The sequence below is a fragment of the Salvia miltiorrhiza genome, chromosome 8 (assembly GCF_028751815.1).
Source record: "Salvia miltiorrhiza cultivar Shanhuang (shh) chromosome 8, IMPLAD_Smil_shh, whole genome shotgun sequence".
Taxonomy (NCBI): Eukaryota; Viridiplantae; Streptophyta; class Magnoliopsida; order Lamiales; family Lamiaceae; genus Salvia; species Salvia miltiorrhiza.
Window position 1 is genome coordinate 2,760,683 of NC_080394.1, and position 13,366 is coordinate 2,774,048.

Below are 13,366 nucleotides of genomic sequence, written 5' to 3' on the forward strand. Positions count from 1 at the left end.
CATCATGTTCTGTTATTCACTGTTGCATAGCAAGTGGAGTAGTTTTGCTCAAGATTGCTGATCTGATCTCAACGGCTGAGATTGAATGTACCAGTCTAGTATATTTACTGGAGTTGGGAGATTAGTTTTAGATTGATGAATCACTTCTTTGTAACACAAGAAACACGAGAGAGAGATAAGAATTGGAGAGCTGAGAGAGATAGGGCTTTGTTTTGCATCTATAGTTTTCTGCTTCAATTTTCTTGCTGTGTTGTACTTGTAATCTTCTTGATTAGTGAAATTGCTCTTGTTGACCCTCCGTGGATGTAGGATCATTGATCCGAACCACGTAATTCTTGGCGTCGTTGTTTTAGTTTTGTTTCGATTTCTTGGATGTTAACTGCTTGAGTTTGCATTTGTTTGGAGTTGATCTCTCAACTGTGTTGCTGTGATTATATCTCAGAGAGCTAAGGCTTACATAAACGCAGGCGAGATTGAACCCAAGACCTCTCACGAAGGAGAGTATTTGGATGCTTCAACTTTGCCATTTGAGCTAGGCCTCATCAACAAGTTAATTAATTTCTTATTTAGATAGATTAAAATTTTGAGATATACCAAAAATCTTAATTATCTCTACCATTTAACTAGTTTTGTTTTATTCATATTTCATTGAAGGGCGTTTACTTTGCATGATTGAGTAATTTTATCTTTAAAAGTGGCATTTCTTCAATCTCACTATTTTAATTGAATATATCAAGCAAAAATAGCTTAAATGATAGAAATAATTAAGGACCTTAAAATTTCATAAAATTTCAATTCATGTAAGAAAACAAAAGATTAAGTTTACTAGTATTTTTATCCATCAAGACTAATTCTTAAAAATAATCGCCCGTTAAAAAGGTAAAACTGAAAAAATTATATTTTTAAGAATAAAAATACTTAATTATATATCTAATCAATAATGCAAACTAAATATTCAGTGATAATATACAACACACATATATTTAAGTAGATATGGATTTTAAATTCCTAAAATAAAATGGAGAGGAGTCCTTAACCTATTAGAAAATGATATTCTAGAGCGATTTTTTTTTTTTTTTAGGAATATTTTAGCGCGATTGAATAAACCACACATAGTGGAGTATGGGAATTATTTTGGCATGATGCGATTGGTTTATCGACGAGGAAGAATTTTTTGGATTTTTAGACTTGTGAGAGTGATCATTGACTTTGACCTTTTTGTTAATATTTAATAGTACTAAAATAAAGTATTGATATTACTCTCTATATTTCGCCTGCACTTACAAATATTAAAATTCTCAGTTTTTAATTTAAAGGCTTGCCCCTCGTTGTGGCTTTTTTTAAATCCCCTCCACCCCAACAAATAATAATAATCGTATACTCACTTCATCTCACAAAAAATAAATATTTATAAACGATACGAATTTTAAGAAATTCTCCATCTCTTCCATTACAAATATCTCATTAATTTTTGACATGAAAATTAAGAAATGTATAAAAAGTAAATAAAGCGGATTGGTGAAAATTATTTAAATATTAAGTATAGAGAATGAATATATTGATAAAAAAAAGTAATGAGACATTTGTAATGGGACGTTCCATTATGGAAAGTGTGACATTTGTAATGGAACGGATGAAATATTAGATAAAAATGTATTGTGAGTGGAAAATGTGTCTCACTTTATGAAAAGTATAAATAAATAGGATGATGTACAAAAATAGAAATGTTCATATTTTTGTGAGACGCGCTAAAACGGTAAAATGTTCATGTTTTTGTGAGACAGAGTGAGTAATATTTTAGGTTAATTTTATTTATTTTAATATCATTAAGATAAGAATCATTTTGTATCTAATATTTTTCGAAATTGTCATAAAATGTACTATTATAATTTAAATTCATTTTTATGTGTGATGCACTTACGGTTAATTTATAGTTGGTGAATATAAAAAGGTGAAACACATTTATTTATACGTCAAGTGACTCAAGTCAACTATTTGAGACTTGGTTAAATTTATTTATTGAATATTTGAATCCTTGATTAGGAGTGGGTAAAATATCCAAAATTCAAATATCGAACCAAATATATATGTCCGTAACATCATTTAACAAGCAATCTTTAAAAATATTTCAATTTTAATTTCAACACATCTTTAAAATTTAGGGTTCCCAAATAAGATGAAAATGTTGATTATGAAGTGTGTACGTTCGGTCTCTTTTAGTTTCCTTCTGTTGTATGTGACTACATATCTCATACATATATATACAGGGGTTTAAGTGAAAATACTAAAAGATGGAGGAGCCATTTTGCAATAAGCTGAAGTTCACAACAGAAATCTGTTTTAACAGAATCGGTTGCAAGCAGCCAACTTGCGGGTGCCTTGGAGATCAAGCCTTTAGTTAGTTTTACCTAAATTTCTGTATATATACTCTTTGTAGATTAGAGTGTTAGGTTTTGATGAAATCAGCTGAAAAGAAAGAGAAAAACGAGAGTTACAGTAGCTAGAAGATAGCTTGTGAGCTGTGAGGTTTTTTCTGCTTTTGTTGCTGTTTGTAATCTGTAATCTTGCTTGATTCATAGTGAAACTCATCTGTAGCTGTGCTACCGTGGATGTAGATCTCTGTTGAGATCGAACCACGTAAAATTCCTGGTGTCTTGATTCTTGTTTTTCGATTTAGAGCATTCAAACTTCTACTTCAATTCTTGTTTGTGAATTCTGTTTTGCAAACTGAAGAGAGTGTTGTGAGTTGTGTTTCTTGATGCTGTGATCGTAGCTCAACTTTTGTAACAAAGTGGCGCCGTCTGTGGGAATCTGAATTCCTGCGGTGAAGAAAAGAGTGCTCGCGAAGAAGAGAATCACCCTGAAATCAAGCTGTTTGGTGACCAGAAGGATCTGTGTTAGTTCTTGATTAAAGGCATGGCGATGACTAAGTTTGAATCTGAAAAGTTTACTGGAAAGAACGATTTCTCCCTTTGGCGGTTGAAGATGAAGGCAGTTCTCACGCAGCAAGGGCTGCTGAGTGCTTTAGAGCCAAGCAAGATATCCAAGAAGGAGGAAGACAGTGACAAGATTCAAGATATGTTGCAACGAGCACACAGTGCCATTATACTTAGTCTTGGAGACAAAGTATTGAGAGAAGTTGCTCGAGAAGATACTGCTGCTGGTGTTTGGGCCAAGCTAGAGGCTCTTTACATGACTAAGTCTCTAGCTAACAGGCTCTATATGAAGAGGAAATTATATTCCTACAAGATCAGTGATGATAAAAGCATCTTGGATCAACTAGATGAGTTTAACAAGGATCTTGATGATCTTGCAGACATTGAGGTCCAGCTGGAAGATGAAGATAAGGCAATATTGCTTCTAAATGCCTTACCTAAGTCTTTTGACAACTTAAAGGATGCCATGCTGTATGGCAGAGAAACATCCATCACTCTTGATGAGGTGGTGAATGCTATAAAGTCAAAAGAACTCCAGAAAGCTGCTGATACAAAATCTGAGACTCCAAATGAAAGTCTGAATGTAAAGGGAAAGTTTCAGAAAGGAAAATCAAAGAAGCCATGGAAGGATAAGAAGAAGTCAGGCTCTCAAACGAAGTCAAAAGAGGAGGACTCAAAAGAGACAAGAAAGTGTCACTTCTGTCAAAAGCCTGGCCACATTAGAAAGGATTGCTACAGTTGGAAGAAGAAGCAAGCCCAGAAATCAAACACCACTGATACTGCTGATATTGCAGAGCAATATCAAGAAGCAGAAGCTCTAAACATTATCTCTAACTCAACTGAAAATGCTTGGATACTTGATTCTGGTTGCTCATTCCATATGTGCCCTACTAAATCATGGTTTGTTGATTTGCAGATGGAGGATCTTGGCTCTGTAATTCTGGGAAATGATGAAGTTTGCCCAGTCAGAGGAAAGGGCTCTGTCAAGTTAAAGCTTCATGATGGCTCTACAAGAATACTGAAAGAAGTCAGGTATATCCCTAGCCTAAAGAGAAACTTAATTTCTTTAGGACTATTGCAGGCAAAAGGATATGAATTTAAATCTGAAAAAGACTGCTTGCATGTTGTTAAGGGAGGTAAAATGTCACAGCCCGACCTAAGCTAGTGAATAGTTAAGTCGGGAAAAAGTGTGACTGAAAACAAAGTAAGAAAATGAAAAAGAAAATAGATCTCAATAAAAATCACTAACCTGCTTAAACAATAATTTACCAAAATATTTGGTAATCATAAACAATCTTTTCTAAAACTCAAAAGCAGACAACTCACAATGCATAACGACAAGTTGTCTAAGTATCAAGTGACATAATTCTGTAAACTATTAGTTTGAAATCTTTGCAACACATCAATAAAGTAAAACGCACTAAGCGTTGCAGCGGAATAGCTTAAGTGGATTGCATGTATGAAGACATGGAATCTTGAGCCTAGTAAATGACCACTTTGATCATTTCATATCATGGGAAAATTTGCCTCAGCGAGTTCTCATACAAAAGATGGGAATATACGTTGCAAAAGGCTCTTAGTACTAATTGTGATGTACTAACTGTATAACGTCACTACTAGTACTAGGTTACAGTGTCACTGACATAACTCTTTACTGTATCATCAAACTGTCTATATCTGCATCTATCCAATGTATAGATATACGTACACACCATCATCTAAAAGATTTTCATTGCTATACAACAAATGAAAATTCCCCACATATCAAGATACAAGTATTAAAATATGAACAACACTTTATCCGTTCATACTAGTAGAGGATACTCATAAATAGACCATGTTATTCATATTCACTCACTTGTAAACATATAAACTTCTCCAAATACTAGTTTCTTGCAAAATTGCAACTCATACTCAAACTTGTTTAAAACTATAACATGATAATTTAAAACTCTGAAAATTCATACCTAGCTAGGCTGGATGAGATGGAGCGCAGAGCTTTTACTATATTACTCATACTAGTCCAAAGATTCAAATTTAGACTAGACTCAAAGGAATATTTAGGCTCAGAGCAAATGATCTGCTCTGATACCACTCTTATAACATAAATATATATAAAATAAAAACTAGTCTTCTTCTTAAAATAAAGGAAATCAGATTCCTCCTTCTCTCCTCAGACGTGGTCTTTCTCTCTCTGTTCACTCGCCCGCGTCTGTCACTCTCCCTCTCTCTCACGCTTGGCGACGTCGCCGGTCATCGCCGCCTCCGGCGCGGCGAGGCCGGCGCCTCCCTCTCCCCTTCTTCTTCCTTTCCTTCCTTTTCCCTTAATTCTCAAATCAAAATCAACCTAGGGTTTTTTAATCTCCCCCATCACTTTTACTCCTCTGGAGAATCCCGGCGAATAACGTCGCCGCCGCCCCAGCCTGTCGGATTTCCGCTCCTCCGTCGTTCTTCCTGCCTCAGGTAAGTCCCCTATCTCTCTTCTTCTCTCTATCTATTTTTCTCTATTTTCTGGTTTTAATACGTTAAATTAAATAAATCTCTAACTATGTTCTATATCAGGAATTGGTCGGCATCGTCGACTCCGGTGTGGCAGCTTCGTCTACTGCCCAAGATTCTACCTTTTCTTCCTTCGTTTTTATTTATCTGGTTTCTTGTCTTCAAGCTCTCATGTTGCTTTCTGTTGTTCAACTAGGTACGCAAATTTCGAGGACGAAATTTTTTTTAAGGGGGAGAGGATGTAACACCCAACATTTTCACTGCAGTATATATATTATTAATATTGTTTTCTATGATTTTAAAAAAGAAAGAGAATTCTCAAATTTTATGCAAAAAGCCCAATAACTATTATTTGGGCAAGTGATTATGTGATATGAACTATTGTATTAGATCAAGGAACAAATTGGGAATAAGCTTTGCTACCCATTGAGTTTTCCTAGAATACTAATTTCGGGCAACAGTTGTTGACACCTATAAAGCACTTTATGTAAGGAAATGTCAATCCTCACTATATTGAGATGAGGTAGGTGGAAGAAAAGGTGTTGGGATCTGATGCAGTTGAAGAAACGGTTACACTTATCCAACAAATTCAACAACTGTTCAAGAAGGATCAAGATCGATAGAAATTTTATGCAGACACTCGTCGATTTGAGTTAAATTTTTGAAACTGGGGGACAGAGATTTCCTTAAAGCTCTGCATTCTAAAGGAGTGCACAGATTCGATAAGAAAGGAAGATTGAAGCCCACATCTAAAGAACCATGTAACACTTTAGAAAAGATAGGTCTTGTTGCATATAAAGTAGCTCTACCCCCGAGTTTCAGTAGTGCTCATTATGTATTCCATGTAACACAACTAAGAAAATACGTGTTCGACCTCAAACACGTAATTCACCAGGATGAGATAATACTTAGCCAGACTAGATCTATGAAAAGAGAACAGAAGCTATCTTGAATTGAAAGACATAGGATTTAAGGAATAACTCAATCGCATTGATGTGTTTCTTGCGGAGATATTGTGGGCTTTCTAAACTCAAAATCTGAAGTGCACACTATTTCATGATGTTTACATGAATTAAGTTATATTAAAGTTTTTAAACATAGAGTATTTATTTATTAATTAGTACGATTAGAGTGATGATTACTGCATTTGAATCTATGTTGGCATTTGTTGATAAGCTTGCCAAATAGCAGTTAGTCTTTAGTTCAATAATTTCAATAGAAATATCACCTTATGACCAAAATAAATATTCTTTTTAGATCAAGTCCATATCATTTTCTCATTATTTATTAGTCAGTTATTTTACACTGAAGGTCATATACAAGGGAATAAGGTGAAGCAATAGTTCAGAATTACTAGTGTCGTCAGACCACGATCAGGTGGGCTTTCTAGACTCAGAATTTGAAGTGCGCACTATTTAATTATGTTATTATATGAATGATGTCATATTAAAGTTATTGACTTGCCAAAACTTTTATGAGCTTGTATGTTACCATCTACGAGAGATAGACGATATCGGCCCTATGCTGAAGCGAGATGTCAGTAAGGGTTTGTGCACATAGTTGTGACCGTGAGCCATCGAGCGGGTTGGCCGGTCACTGTGATCGAGAGCCTTCGGGCCGATCACTGTGTTTGAGAAGGAGGCCTACTTCTCAACACAAGGTTACATGATGCGTAGTTATGGTACATACATGTTAATTGTCTGCAGACGTATATGATGTTATGATGATATATATATAGAAGTTTTACAGTTTTGGCATGCACAGGTTATTTTTAAATAAAACTCCTGTGTGATGCTTGAGATGGCAAGTTCAATATATAGCTCTAAGAGCAAGCTTTCAAGTTATTTTGGCATGTGACCATTGAGTGCTTTTGAGTACTCAGCCCTGCATATGTTTTCTAAATGTGCAGGTTAAGCTGTGATGCAGATGGAGGCGAGCAGAGCAAAGCTTTTGATATATAAGTACTAAATTAGGCTCAGGATTCCATGTCTTCATACATGTAATCCACTTAAGCTATTCCGCTGCAACGCTTAGTGCGTTTTACTTTATTGATGTGTTGCAAAGATTTCAAACTAATAGCTTACAGAATTATGTCACTTGATACTTAGACAACTTGTCGTTATGTATTGTGAGTTGTCTGCTTTTGAGTTTTAGAAAAGATTGTTTATGATTACCAAATATTTTGGTAAATTATTGTTTAAGCATGCTAGTGATTAGTCTTGAAACCTATTTTTCTTTTTCATTTTCTTACTTTGTTTCCCAGTCACATTTTCCCCCGACTTAACTATTCACTAGCTTAGGTCGGGCTGTGACATAAAACCATCTTGAAGGGAATAAGGAAATACAGCTTGTATCATCTGTTAGCTTCTACTGTCATTGGAGAATCTGAACTTGTTGTTAATGATGAAGCTATTATGTGGCATAATAGGCTAGGTCATGTTAGTAAACAAGGACTTGCTGAACTTAATAAACAAGATCTTATTAAGATTAAAACTGATGCTAGCTTAAGTGACTGTGAAGCATGTTTATTAAGTAAAAGCAAGAAGCTAGTGTATCCAGTAGGTAAACATACTTCTATTGCACCTTTACAATATATACACTGTGATCTGTGGGGGCCTTCTAAGACCACTACTATAGGTGGAGGAAATTACTTTATATCACTTATAGATGACTATTCCAGGAAAGTGTGGGTGTATGTTTTAAAGAACAAATCTGATGCTTTTGATAAATTTGTTCAATGGTGCATAGAAGTTGAAAATGAAAAGGATTGTAAGGTCAAGTGCTTAAGAACTGATAATGGGCTCGAATTCATTTCTGAGAAATTCAGTGAGTTCTGCAAGCCAAAAGGTATTAAGAGACACTTGACTGTTCCTGGTAATCCTCAACAAAATGGTGTTGTAGAAAGGATGAATAGGACTTTACTTGAAAGAGTAAGGTGTATGCTTGAGAGTTCAGGGCTTCCAGCCAGATTTTGGGGTGAAGCTGTTACTACAGCAGCATACTTGATAAATAGATGTCCTTCTACTGCTTTGGATTTGAAAACCCCTGAAGAGAAGTGGAATGGAAAGCCTGCTGATTACTCAAACTTGAGGAGTTTTGGCTGTCTTACTTATGCTCACATAAGACAAGATAAATTAGAACCTAGAGCCCTGAAATGTGTCATGATAGGATACCCTACAGGTATTAAAGGTTATAAACTATGGTGCATTGAGGCAGGAAAGGGTAAAGCTCTAATCAGTAGAGATGTTGTCTTTAAAGAGGAAGTAATGCCTTATAAAGCTAAGACTCCTGGTACTAAGGTGGAGGTGGAGCAGTCTAAGAAACCTCCTGATCCTAATGAGAAAAGAGAATCACAAGAAAGCACAGAGATGTATGAAGTAAAAGAAGAAACTGACAACTATTCTGAGGATACAGAAAATGCTCTCAGTGAATATCAGCTAGCAAGAGATAGAGTAAGGAGAGAAATTAGGCCTCCAGCTAGATTTGCACAAGCTGATCAAACATATTTTGCTTTGAATGTTGCTGAGAAAATAACCTATCAGGAACCAAGAAATTACAGAGAAGCTATTACTTGCAAAGATAGCCAACATTGGATTAGAGCTATGCATGAAGAGATTGATTCACTGTTAAAGAATAACACCTGGAAACTGGTACCAAAGGTTAAGTCTCAGAAATGTGTCAGTTGCAAATGGTTATACAAGAGGAAAGTGGAAGTGATAGGAAACACTGAAACTATCAGATATAAAGCTAGACTAGTAGCTAGAGGTTTTACACAAAAGGAAGGAGTAGACTTTAATGAGATCTTTTCTCCTGTAGTCAAACATAGTTCAATCAGAATTCTCTTGTCTTTAGTTACTCAGTTAGGATTGGAATTACATCAGATGGATGTAAAGACTGCTTTCCTAAATGGAGAGCTTGAAGAAACCATATACATGTGTCAGCCAGAAGGATTTGTTGTGAAAGGAAAGGAGTCACAAGTTTGTTTGCTGCAGAAATCTTTATATGGTTTAAAACAGAGTCCAAGGCAATGGAACAAGAGATTCGATGAGTTCATGATGAGCATTGGATTTAAGAGATCACTACATGACAGTTGTGTGTATCTTAAGAGAACTGAGGGTGGAAATCTGGTATATTTGCTGCTGTATGTTGATGATATGTTGATAGCAAGTAAGTTCATGTCTGATGTGAATGAAATTAAGAGAGCCCTTAGTAATGAGTTTGACATGAAAGACTTGGGTGAAGCAAGAAGAATTCTGGGAATAGATATAAAAAGATGTAAAGAAAAGGGTGAGCTTTTGCTGTTACAGTCTGATTATATTTTAAAGGTTCTCAGGAAATTCAACATGAATGAAGCAAAGGCAGCTAGTGTTCCATTAGCTCAAGATGTTAAACTTGATGAGAAGCAGAAACCTAGTACTAAGAAAGAAGAACTGGAGATGAGCACAGTTCCTTATGCAAATGTTGTTGGGAGTATCATGTACTCTATGATTTGTACAAGGCCAGATTTGGCTCATTCTATAAGTGTAGCTAGTAGATTCATGGGAAATCCAGGAAGAGCTCATTGGGAAGCTTTGAAAGCTATTCTCAGATATCTAAAAGGTACTTCAGATGTAGGAATTCTGTTCAAGAAAAGAAGTAATACAAGAGATGATGTATTACTTGGTTATGTTGATTCTGACTATGCAATGAGCATAGACACAAGAAAATCTCAAACAGGTTATGTCTTTACTATGTTTGGTGCTGCTGTCAGCTGGAAATCAATGCTTCAGTCAGTAGTGGCTTTATCTACTACTGAGGCAGAGTACATGGCTATTACTGAGGCCATTAAAGAAGGTATCTGGTTAAGAGGTATGTTACAAGAGCTTGGTTTGAAACTTGAAGTTGTTCCCATTCTGTGTGATAGCCAAAGTGCTATACATTTAGCCAAACACCAGGTATTCCATGAACGCTCAAAACATATAGATGTTCGATTGCACTTTGTGAGAGATATTGTGGAAAAAGGTGAGGTAAAGTTGATAAAGGTGGGAACTGAAGACAATGCAGCAGACATGCTGACTAAGTCTTTACCAGTTTCTAAATTCAAGTATTGTCTTAAATTGATTAAAGTCTGCTCTCTTACAGAGAGCACTTTGGTTTACTAATGTTTGATGTTGGTTGAGTAGTACAGGTATAGATAAGATATGAGCTATGGAGTCAAGGTGGAGATTGTTGTATGTGACTACATATCTCATACATATATATACAGGGGTTTAAGTGAAAATACTAAAAGATGGAGGAGCCATTTTGCAATAAGCTGAAGTTCACAACAGAAATCTGTTTTAACAGAATCGGTTGCAAGCAGCCAACTTGCGGGTGCCTTGGAGATCAAGCCTTTAGTTAGTTTTACCTAAATTTCTGTATATATACTCTTTGTAGATTAGAGTGTTAGGTTTTGATGAAATCAGCTGAAAAGAAAGAGAAAAACGAGAGTTACAGTAGCTAGAAGATAGCTTGTGAGCTGTGAGGTTTTTCTGCTTTTGTTGCTGTTTGTAATCTGTAATCTTGCTTGATTCATAGTGAAACTCATCTGTAGCTGTGCTACCGTGGATGTAGATCTCTGTTGAGATCGAACCACGTAAAATTCCTGGTGTCTTGATTCTTGTTTTTCGATTTAGAGCATTCAAACTTCTACTTCAATTCTTGTTTGTGAATTCTGTTTTGCAAACTGAAGAGAGTGTTGTGAGTTGTGTTTCTTGATGCTGTGATCGTAGCTCAACTTTTGTAACACCTTCTTAACAGAAGTGTCTATGGGGATTTGCGGCCGTCCCGGGGGCTGAGGCAGGGAGACCCCTTATCCCCATTCTTGTTTGTTCTTTGTGCGCAGGGAATATCGTCGCTTATTCATATTGCAGCGAGAACACGCCTTATCCATGGAGTCCCTATCCTTCCACGAGAATTGGACATCACCCACCTCTTTTTTGCGGATGACTCACTGGTGTTTATTAAAGCCAAGCAAGAAGAGGCGGCTGCTATTAAAGAAATCCTACACACCTATGAGATGGCGTCCGGGCAAAGAATAAATTTTGAAAAATCTTCAGCGACTTTCAGCCCGAATACACAACGAAGAAGTCAGGAGGCGGTACTTGATGTGCTTGGAATAAGGGCGGGGGATGGCATCCAAAAATATTTGGGGCTCCCGGCTTTCTCACTTCGCCAAAAACGTCTTCAATTCGAGTATTTGATTGAGAAGGTGCAGAAAAAACTCCTTAGTTGGGGACAGCGAGATTTGTCTGGAGGTGGGAAAGAAGTTCTGATCAAAGCAGTGATTCAGTCTATACCCACGTATGCGATGCAGTGTTTCAAACTACCGGATTCTATTTGTGAGGAGATTAATAAGCTCTATGTGCTGGTTTTTGGTGGGGAGATAAGGAGGAGAAGAGGAAAATTCACTGGAAACAATGGCATATGCTATGTCGACCTAAAGACTGGGGAGGTATGGGATTCCGAGATCTTCAACAATTTAACAAAGCTCTCCTCGCTAAGCAGGTTTGAAGACTCATTAAAAACCCTGATTCCCTTGTCGCACGAGTTTTCAAGGGTCGCTACTTTCGTACAACTGACATCATGCAGGCCCCGGTGAAAGCGGGGGCGTCGTATATATGGAGGTCTCTTGCTTGGAGTCGAGACCTAGTGGACCGTGGAAAGTACTGGAAAGTGGGTGACGGAGGGCGTATTAAGGTCCTTGAGGATTCGTGGGTGAAACATCGGAATGGAGGGCGGCTGGTTTTAAAAAAAGGCGCTACTAGTCAAAGGGACCTCAAGGTAGCAGATCTTATTACTGCTAATGGCTGCTGGAATAGAGCCATTCTGGACAAACTTTTGTGGCCACATGATAGGGAGCGAGTTCTCTTGACGCCGATCGCCGAGCATGGTAGCGTTGATGAGGTCGCTTGACGGTATGATACTAAAGGTCAGTTCTCTGTTAAATCAGCTTACCTGCTGGCTATTGATTTTTATGAACAACATCCATCGACGAGCTCGAGAGAGATGAAATGGTGGAGCAAGCTCGTCTGGAATTTATCGATTCCTCCAAAGGCACGTGTGATGTTATGGAGAGCCTTCATGAATGTTATTCCGACCGCTCAAAATCTGAGGGAGCATCATGTACCTGTTGACGGAATATGTGAGTGCTGTGGGAGCAGATGGGATTCGACGGAACATAGTTTGGTTTTTTGCATGGGAGTTCGGAAGTCGTGGAAAGATAGTAGATATTGGCAGATCATGTCAAAGGCGGAGGGGCTGACTTTAATGCAGATCGCTTGGGCAATACATGAGGAATTCACATGTGAAGAGTATGAAGTTTGGGCGATTATGGTGTGGCAAGTGTGGGTACTCAAGTGCCGGTCCAAACACGAGAAGATGAGGGTAATGAACGAGGTTACAGAGAATGACTGTCTGATGTTATGGGAAAGCTTCCAACGAGCAAAGTCGGCCTATGCGTTGAATACTGTTATGGGGCTAGAATATGGAGATAAAAAATGGCTGAAGCCGAAGCGTGGGGAGTACAGGGTGGATGTGGATGTTTTGTATGATGAGAGTACTCAAGCTTTTGGAGTTGGTGTCATAGCAAGAGATGAGCATGGTACGATCATTGCTGCGTTGGCGAAGAAGACTCGCCCTACGTCTAATACAATGGTTGCTGAGGTTATGGCGGTAGTGGAGGGAATTGTATTTAGTGTTGAAGGTGATCTGCAGCCGATACGTATCTTCACCGACTCTATGTTAGCGGCGAGGGTAATGGTTAATCCTGCTGAGGAGGCGGCTTTTCTTCCTCAAGACATCCGTGATATCTTGGATGTGGCGCGCGGTAGTATTCTTATTGGGGTTTTCCATATGTATCGTTCGGCAAATACTGCCGCTCATAGTTTAGCGCAGTTTGCATGCCATTGTGA

At 37.5% G+C, this 13,366-nt stretch overlaps 1 protein-coding gene and 1 long non-coding RNA gene across 2 annotated transcripts; both read left to right on the plus strand.

Annotated features, from left to right (window-relative positions):
- Positions 1-6,771: 6,771 nt before the first annotated feature.
- Positions 6,772-7,625, plus strand: LOC130999986 (uncharacterized). The gene is made up of 2 exons (XR_009093622.1): positions 6,772-7,116; positions 7,345-7,625. It is a non-coding gene; the product is annotated as an uncharacterized LOC130999986 (long non-coding RNA).
- Positions 7,626-12,461: 4,836 nt separating this feature from the next.
- On the plus strand, positions 12,462-13,366 carry LOC130997125 (uncharacterized). The gene is made up of 2 exons (XM_057922387.1): positions 12,462-13,281; positions 13,350-13,366. Exons 1-2 carry the CDS (start codon positions 12,462-12,464, stop codon positions 13,364-13,366), a joined length of 837 nt encoding a protein of 278 aa, XP_057778370.1.

Coding starts and splice junctions, on each gene's coding strand:
- LOC130997125 (XM_057922387.1), top strand. CDS start 12,462: ATGAAATGGTGGAGCAAGCTCGTCTGGAATTTATCGATTCCTCCAAAG.